This window comes from Trichophyton verrucosum (genome assembly GCF_000151505.1).
Source record: "Trichophyton verrucosum HKI 0517 chromosome Unknown contig00316_1.f1.exp, whole genome shotgun sequence".
Lineage (NCBI taxonomy): Eukaryota > Fungi > Ascomycota > Eurotiomycetes > Onygenales > Arthrodermataceae > Trichophyton > Trichophyton verrucosum.
In genome coordinates, this window is record NW_003315436.1 from 65,622 (window position 1) to 72,408 (window position 6,787).

At 51.2% G+C, this 6,787-nt stretch overlaps 2 protein-coding genes across 2 annotated transcripts, besides 1 other annotated feature; one reads left to right on the top strand and one right to left on the bottom strand.

Moving 5' to 3' along the window:
* Positions 1 to 44: 44 nt before the first annotated feature.
* TRV_03926 (uncharacterized protein) lies at positions 45 to 1,120 on the bottom strand (the record flags this gene model as incomplete). Its single annotated transcript, XM_003021932.1, has 3 exons — positions 45 to 250; positions 441 to 464; positions 538 to 1,120. The coding sequence occupies 3 exons, from the start codon at positions 1,118 to 1,120 to the stop codon at positions 45 to 47; spliced, it is 813 nt and encodes a 270-aa protein (XP_003021978.1).
* Positions 1,121 to 1,451: 331 nt separating this feature from the next.
* Positions 1,452 to 1,517: a sequence feature (Short protein (TRV_03927, EFE41361.1) was converted to a misc_feature.).
* A 1,255-nt stretch (positions 1,518 to 2,772) lies between these two features.
* Positions 2,773 to 6,034, top strand: TRV_03928 (uncharacterized protein; the record flags this gene model as incomplete). The annotated part of the gene is made up of 5 exons (XM_003021934.1): positions 2,773 to 2,991; positions 3,086 to 3,386; positions 3,555 to 3,755; positions 3,881 to 4,267; positions 4,338 to 6,034. The coding sequence occupies 5 exons, from the start codon at positions 2,773 to 2,775 to the stop codon at positions 6,032 to 6,034; spliced, it is 2,805 nt and encodes a 934-aa protein (XP_003021980.1).
* Between the last annotated feature and the right edge of the window lie 753 nt (positions 6,035 to 6,787).

Sequence of the window (6,787 nt, forward strand, 5' to 3'; positions counted from 1 at the left end):
TCTGTTTCTACAGAATTAATGACTTTGTATAACCAGATTAATTATTAAAGAGACGGCTGGTGGAGAGCAGCCGGTAGAGAAAAAGTAAAGGGGGAAGTCTTCCTGAGTAATATTGTAGGAGACTCATATGCAAGAAACACGCCAGAAGAATCAAATCTGTCGTTAGTTATCATCATCGAGGCCGTAAGATGAGAGCGGGCTCTCGCAGCATGCATAGCTGCGTCGAAGCTGTCAAAGAGAGTCGGTATCTCTTTAATTCATTTTCCGGACTCAGGCCGAGACAGGCTGTTGTCTCCATGGTCCTCCGAGCTGGCCGGTCTCCGCTACATGTGACCGTCGGTGGGTGTGTAGTGCCTGTAGATGGTCTTCGTCTCCCACGGGGATATGGCTATTCGACTGGTTTCTCGAGTGATGTACGGCTCTGGGGACCGCTTGCAGACCTGTCTGCTCTGTGCCTTCGCCTTCTATCAAATCAAGATGAGTCAATATATCTCTTCCCCGCTCAAGATGACAATAGGGGTTTTGGTTGATACATACCAGCTCCGTTTGGAGGCGATGACAGACTCGATTCGTATGAAATTCTTGTGCTAGAAGTGTCTGAACTGGAATTCTTATCGAGCCCCCTGGCCACGGCAGCCTTCAGTCCGTTGGTTGTGAGCAATGACTCGTCCTGTCTGCGTCCCAGGGCAGAACCTCCTCCCCTAGGAGACGGGAGGGCGGCAGCTCCAAGATCGATATTGGACGGGGTACCCGGCCTCGTTGTTTCAGGGGTCGCAGCTGGAATCGGACTCGGCAAGGGAGTGTTCGTCCTAGATACCCAGATACCTTCAATCTCAATTCCACTCTCCAGAGCACGAGATCCAAAGGGTATGAGGTTGAGATCCTTTGTTCCAATAGTCGCTTCTTCCTCCGCTTTCTTAAGTTTCTCTGCTGCTCCAATCTTTTTTATCCTCCAGCTGTTGTATATATGGACACATGTGCCGTACACGAGAACAAGCGCCTGATGTGAAGTGTTAGCAGGACCGGAGCCTGGATGGGGGAAGACAGGCCTATCGGCATCCAGAGCATACAATAAGACCTCCAAGAACCTGTGTCCGCATATTAGCACCTGAATATACATGGTGGAGCTGCAAACCGACGTCTGGATAGACTCACAAAGCACATCTTCTGCCATAGCTCCCAGTCCACCCAGAATCCCATCTTGACTGATGAATGAACGGCAGACGTAAAAGCTGTCCGTCTTGTTTATCCAACCATGAAAGAGACGTATCTCTGGCTATCCAGCAGGAAATATAAAGCTCCAGCAGGGAACAAAGCGACTTCAGGCCGGTCGTAGGGAACTTGAGTGTTGGCTTTTGCCCGCAAGCACTAAGAAGTGGATTTGGTGAATTGTAAGAAAAGGAGCAGCTGGTCGTCACTGCCTTTGCTTTTTGGTATAATAATAATCTTGTATGCAACAAGAAGAAGAAGAAGAAGAAAAGAAGAAGAAGAAGAAAATGATGATGATGATGATTTAAAAGTTCGCCTGTATCTATGGGGGTAGATACTCGGGTGTTGCTCTTTATTACTTCTCCTGTCCAGTTAACTAGTTACCGCTGGTCTCCACACAGATGTGGTGGAACAAGAGAGCCCGCAGGACGGGGGATATCGAAAGCAGAAGAGACGAATAGTGATGATTACGGGCGAAGAGATCTAGATATAACTATATAAACTACTCGAGGGAAAAATGAAGGTGAACAAGCAGGTAATTATATGCTCCCTGGACAGAGTCGTATCCGCCACTGTAGACGGCCCCGTTTCGTCATTGACTAAATGCAACAACGCAGGCCTAGAGCGCTTGAGTCGGGCGGCGAATGTGAGACATGGCCGGCATGGCATTGCTTTTAGGTGCATGCAAGGTGATAGAGGCTATTCGACGGACATACTACGAGGGAGAGGAGACAAGTCCGTAGATCAGGGATCTCGAAGCGATCGATTCGACCCGAGGGCTGACACCTGGCATGCAGCTTTTATATCGCTGCAGCAGGCCACACTGATACGCTTCTCTAATTCCTCACCCCTCACGCCTGCTACTGTACTGAGCTACTACTACTCCCTTGCTGCAGGACGTCATGCAGAGACAGAGATCTTGACCATGGGTCGATCGGAGGCTAGTTAAGCATGCGCTGGCGCCGGCTCGTTCGTATCCTTGACTTAGTGTAACTCTGCTTGGCTAACGAGTTCTGATAGCAGCGATTGTTGGCTGGCGATACAGACAGGCACGCACGCTCGCTCTGCTAATTCCCAGGCTCTGCTCCGTATGGCCTGATGCACATCCATTGCCATTATTTAATCGAGGCTCATTTCTAGGCTGTTTTGCAAGAGAGAGGGAAATATACATCCACACCGTCCGTTGCCTGTTTGACCCTGTTGGCCATGCCACCCTTTCGTAACCTGTTTCCTCGACGGCCCCCCGCCGTCAACGTGGAAGAGGCGCCGGACGAGCCAGGCCAATTATTGTCTGCAGAGAAAAGTCCAGCGAGAAGTCCACGGCCGTCGTTGACCCTCGGGAGGACCAAAGTCGACGAGCCTCATGAATATAAAATGAGTGGTAAACGCTTCTGCCATCTGCGATCCTGATATCCGGACGATCCGGACGTAAGGAGCATCATCCATAAATCTGCCATATGGATCACACCCCCTCTATCCCTGATTTCTGATCCACGGGTGCCTAATAATAACTAGCGTGCTCTCTCAGACATGGCTGACAGGTGGTCTCTCTTGCAGTCGTGAATGACAACGGGGTCTATCTTCCGGTATGAGGCTGAATTGCATGCACATAACTCCCGTAGTGCTGTATATCCCTTACTGATACGACTACAGCCCTCGCCCACCGAGACGAAGAGCTACTGGCAGAGGCCATCGTCTCGAAAAGCCAGCCGGAACCTCGTTGATGAAAATGAGCCCTTCTCAATATCGCGGGAGTCGTTTGATTCATATCGTCGTTCATTTGTAAGACTCGACTACCATCAACGAAGCGAGACACTGGTCCATCCATCGCAGTTCTCATGGCTAATCGCTGTACTCCATATAAAACCCCATCCAGGACATATCCGCTCGGTCTCCCGTGAGCCAGCATTCGGACATTGCTGCGTCTCGCACCTCACTGGACTCCCGCCTGTCCCGGACCACCTGTCCCCGTACATCAACAAACGGCAATTCCCTCGAACCCCCCACAGACAGCAACGGCGTGGACGACGTAGAAGATCCGTTCGAAGACGTCTCCCTAGCTGATGATTCCAAGCCGAAGAAACGAGGGCTGTTCTCTCGCTTTGGTGACTCGCCTGCGTCCCAGCAGACACCCGGAAAGCATAGCTTCCACTTCCCCGGTAGACGACGGGATCAAAGTGGGCAGGGCGCCGAGCTAGCAAGCATAGACCGGGCCAAATAGCTCACACACTAACCAGAGCCCAGGATCTTGTCTATAAATGCTGATTTGCTATGTTTGACCTTATTAATATTGTATGATTGGCGTTGATGAATGAGCCCATAGTTGGGCCGCTGGGGCTACTTAGGGGGTCACATTTCCTTCCGGCCTGCTACATATCTGCCTTTCCCAGCTGCCGAACTGCGCTCCCCCTTTACTGCTCTCCAGGCGTTCTGGCTTCTTCCTCCCTTTTTGTTTGCTTCTTCCTTTTCTTCTTTTCTTCTTTTCTTCTTTCTTCCTTTGCTGCATTTTTTTGGGAAAGTCGCAAAGATGGAGATGTACATATCACGTGAGACGCGATTGCTTAGTCATCTATCAAGTTCATGCAAACAGTGCAAACATGAAAAACTTCCCCAAAACTCAAAAATAATAAAAAAAAAAAAGTAGAAAAAAAAAAGTAAAAAAAAAAAAAAGAAGAAGAAGATATTATTGAGATTCACTTGAAGGAGCTCATTTTTTTGGAAGTGGTTTCTGCGGCTGGAATATACACGATGGCGGGGGTAAAGCGCAGGACCGATGCTACGGAGGCCTCCCTCAGCAAAAGGACCAAGTCGAAGTCGTCCGCGAAGCCGGTCGAAGTGAAGGGCAAGTCCAAGTCCAAGGCCGCAAAGGTGGTGGAGTTGGACAGCGATGAGGATATGCTAGATGACGACGACGACGACGATGATGATGATGAGGAGGAGGACGACTACGAGGACGGAGATGAAGTGGATGAAAAAATGGAGGAGGAGGAATTGAGCAATGAGTCTGAGAAAGACGCCGCAAAGGGCAACGGCAATGCCAATGGCAATGCAGAAAACAGTACGAAGCCATCCGCCCCCGATTTCTACAGTCTACAACTATTACAGATACTAATAACTGGCATGAACAGAAACAAGCACGTCTAGAGAGTCCCATGCAAAGCAAAAGGCTCTTGCACAAGAGCGCAAAGCCGCCCGGCCCAATGCCGATGCCATTGCGCGCACAAAGAAGATCTGGGAAAGACTACGGCGGAAGTCCCATGTGCCTCGCGAAGAGCGCAAGAAGCTGGTTGCCGAGCTATACGGCATTATAACAGGCCGAGTAAAGGACTTTGTTTTCAAGCACGACTCAGTCCGAGTTATCCAGACCGCGCTCAAGTATGCGAACCTGGAGCAGCGGAAGAACATTGCCGTCGAGCTGAAGGGCGACTACCGGAGTTTGGCAGAGAGCAAGTACGCAAAGTTCTTGCTTGGAAAGTTGCTTGTACATGGGGATGCTGAAATCCGGGACCTGATCATACCAGAGTTCTTCGGCCATGTGAAGAGGCTTATCCGGCATCCAGAGGCCTCGTGGATCTTGGACGATATCTACCGAACCGTGGCCACACCGGTGCAGAAGCACAAGCTGCTTCGAGAATGGTACGGGATGGAGTTTACGCTTATGAAAGACGAGATTAGCGATGAGACGCCGTCGCTGCCTGAAATCCTGGAGAAGAGCCCCGAGAAGCGTGCGCCCATCCTACAGCACCTCCATGGGATGATAAACCAGCTTATCCAAAAGAAGACCACGGGCTTCACCATGTTGCATGATGCAATGCTGCAGTACTTCCTCAGCACGAAGCCCGGCAGCGAGGAAGCAACCGAGTTCATCGAGCTGCTCAAGGGAGACGAAGAAGGGGACCTAGCAAAGAATCTGGCATTTACCAAGTCTGGTGCCAGGCTGATGTGTCTGGCGCTCGCGTACTCGAATGCCAAAGATCGTAAGCTGCTGCTGCGAATGTACCGTGATACAGTGAAGCTGATGTCTGGAGACGTCCACGGCCACACTGTGCTCCTGGTCGCGTACGAGGTTGTGGATGATACCAAGTTGACTCAGAAGCTGCTGCTGTCCGAACTGCTTACCCAGGACGACCTGGTGCCGCGGGCCAACGATCAGCTGGCTCGCATCCCCATACTCTATTCGTTTGCCGGCAAGAAGAACGGGTGGCTGATTACCGATACAGACCGCCAGATCCTCGATGAAGTGTGCGAGATACGATCACAGACATCCAAGAAGGATCCCGAGATCCGTCAACGAGAGCTCGTCAGCGCGGCCTCTCCGGCTCTGCTCGAATGCATTACCAACAACGCTGCTGCCCTGGCCGAGACCAGCTTTGGAGCCCGATTCATCACCGAGGTCCTTTTCGACAGCACCGGTGACAAAACAGCTGCTCTCGAGGCTGTGGCGGGCCTGGCAGAGGCAGAGGCAGCAGGAGATGTCCTCAAGTCTCCCAACGCGGGTCGAATGCTCAAGGCCCTCGTCCAGGGAGGGCGGTTCAACAATGCTACCAAGAAGGTAGAACCCGTCCAGCCTCCGCTCAACTTTGCATCCCTTCTCTACAAGCACATCAAGGACAACGTGCAGTCGTGGGCCACCGAGTGGAATCCCTTTGTCGTTGTTGCCCTGCTGGAGTCCGAAGAGTTTGACAAGCGAGACGAGCTGGCCGCTACCTTGAAGAAGAGCAAGAAGCGGCTAACGGAGCTGGCCAGCAAGCCCAAGGGAGACGGAGAGGAGAAACGAGACCCTGCCAGCAGCGCTGCAAAGCTGCTCCTTGATAAAATCGCCTGAAATAGGTAGTGAACAAACCAACTGCTGTCATGCCGTGTCCCAATATATAATAAAATATATGCCCCTGCTGTCATACATAATACATACATACCCTTGGGGGCCACCACCAAACAACACAGACAGCCTCTGCCTCCCTTTTTAACCTCGCCGGCGCTTCTCCGTATATTCTCTCTCTTTCTCTCTCCCTTTCCATCCATCCCCTGCCCGCCCCAGGCTGACCCAGGGGCACCCATACATACACTCGTGTGCGCCTCCACAAAAAGCAAAAAAGGGGCAAGGAAAAAGAAACAACACTGTAGAAATATTATTACGAAAAAATAATGGAGAAAGGAAATTAAAAGCACACACAAAACCGATCGAGAGAATCGCAGGGGAAGGCAAAAAGCGCACTCCGTAGACGTCATCGCCCTTTGTTATTCTTCTCTCGTCTCTCTCGTCCATTGGGGGGGGGAGGAGGAGGATGTTTGTCTGTAAATGTACGGAGTAGAGCAAGAGAGAGAGCCCAACGCCACCGCATGGAGAGCAGATATAGACAGTCAAACTAATAATAAATCGAATAGTCCACCAGGCCATGGAGCAAACTAAGCCCTACCTCTCCCTCTGTTGCTTCTTCTGCTGCTGCTGCCGCGATCTCCTCTGCGTCCTTTTCCCTGTCCTTAAGAACCAAGAGAACCGGATCTCCTGCCGCTGGTCCTTGCTATCCCGGCCGTCCCGTCCATTCACATCGTCGATATACGAGATCTCTCCTTTTTC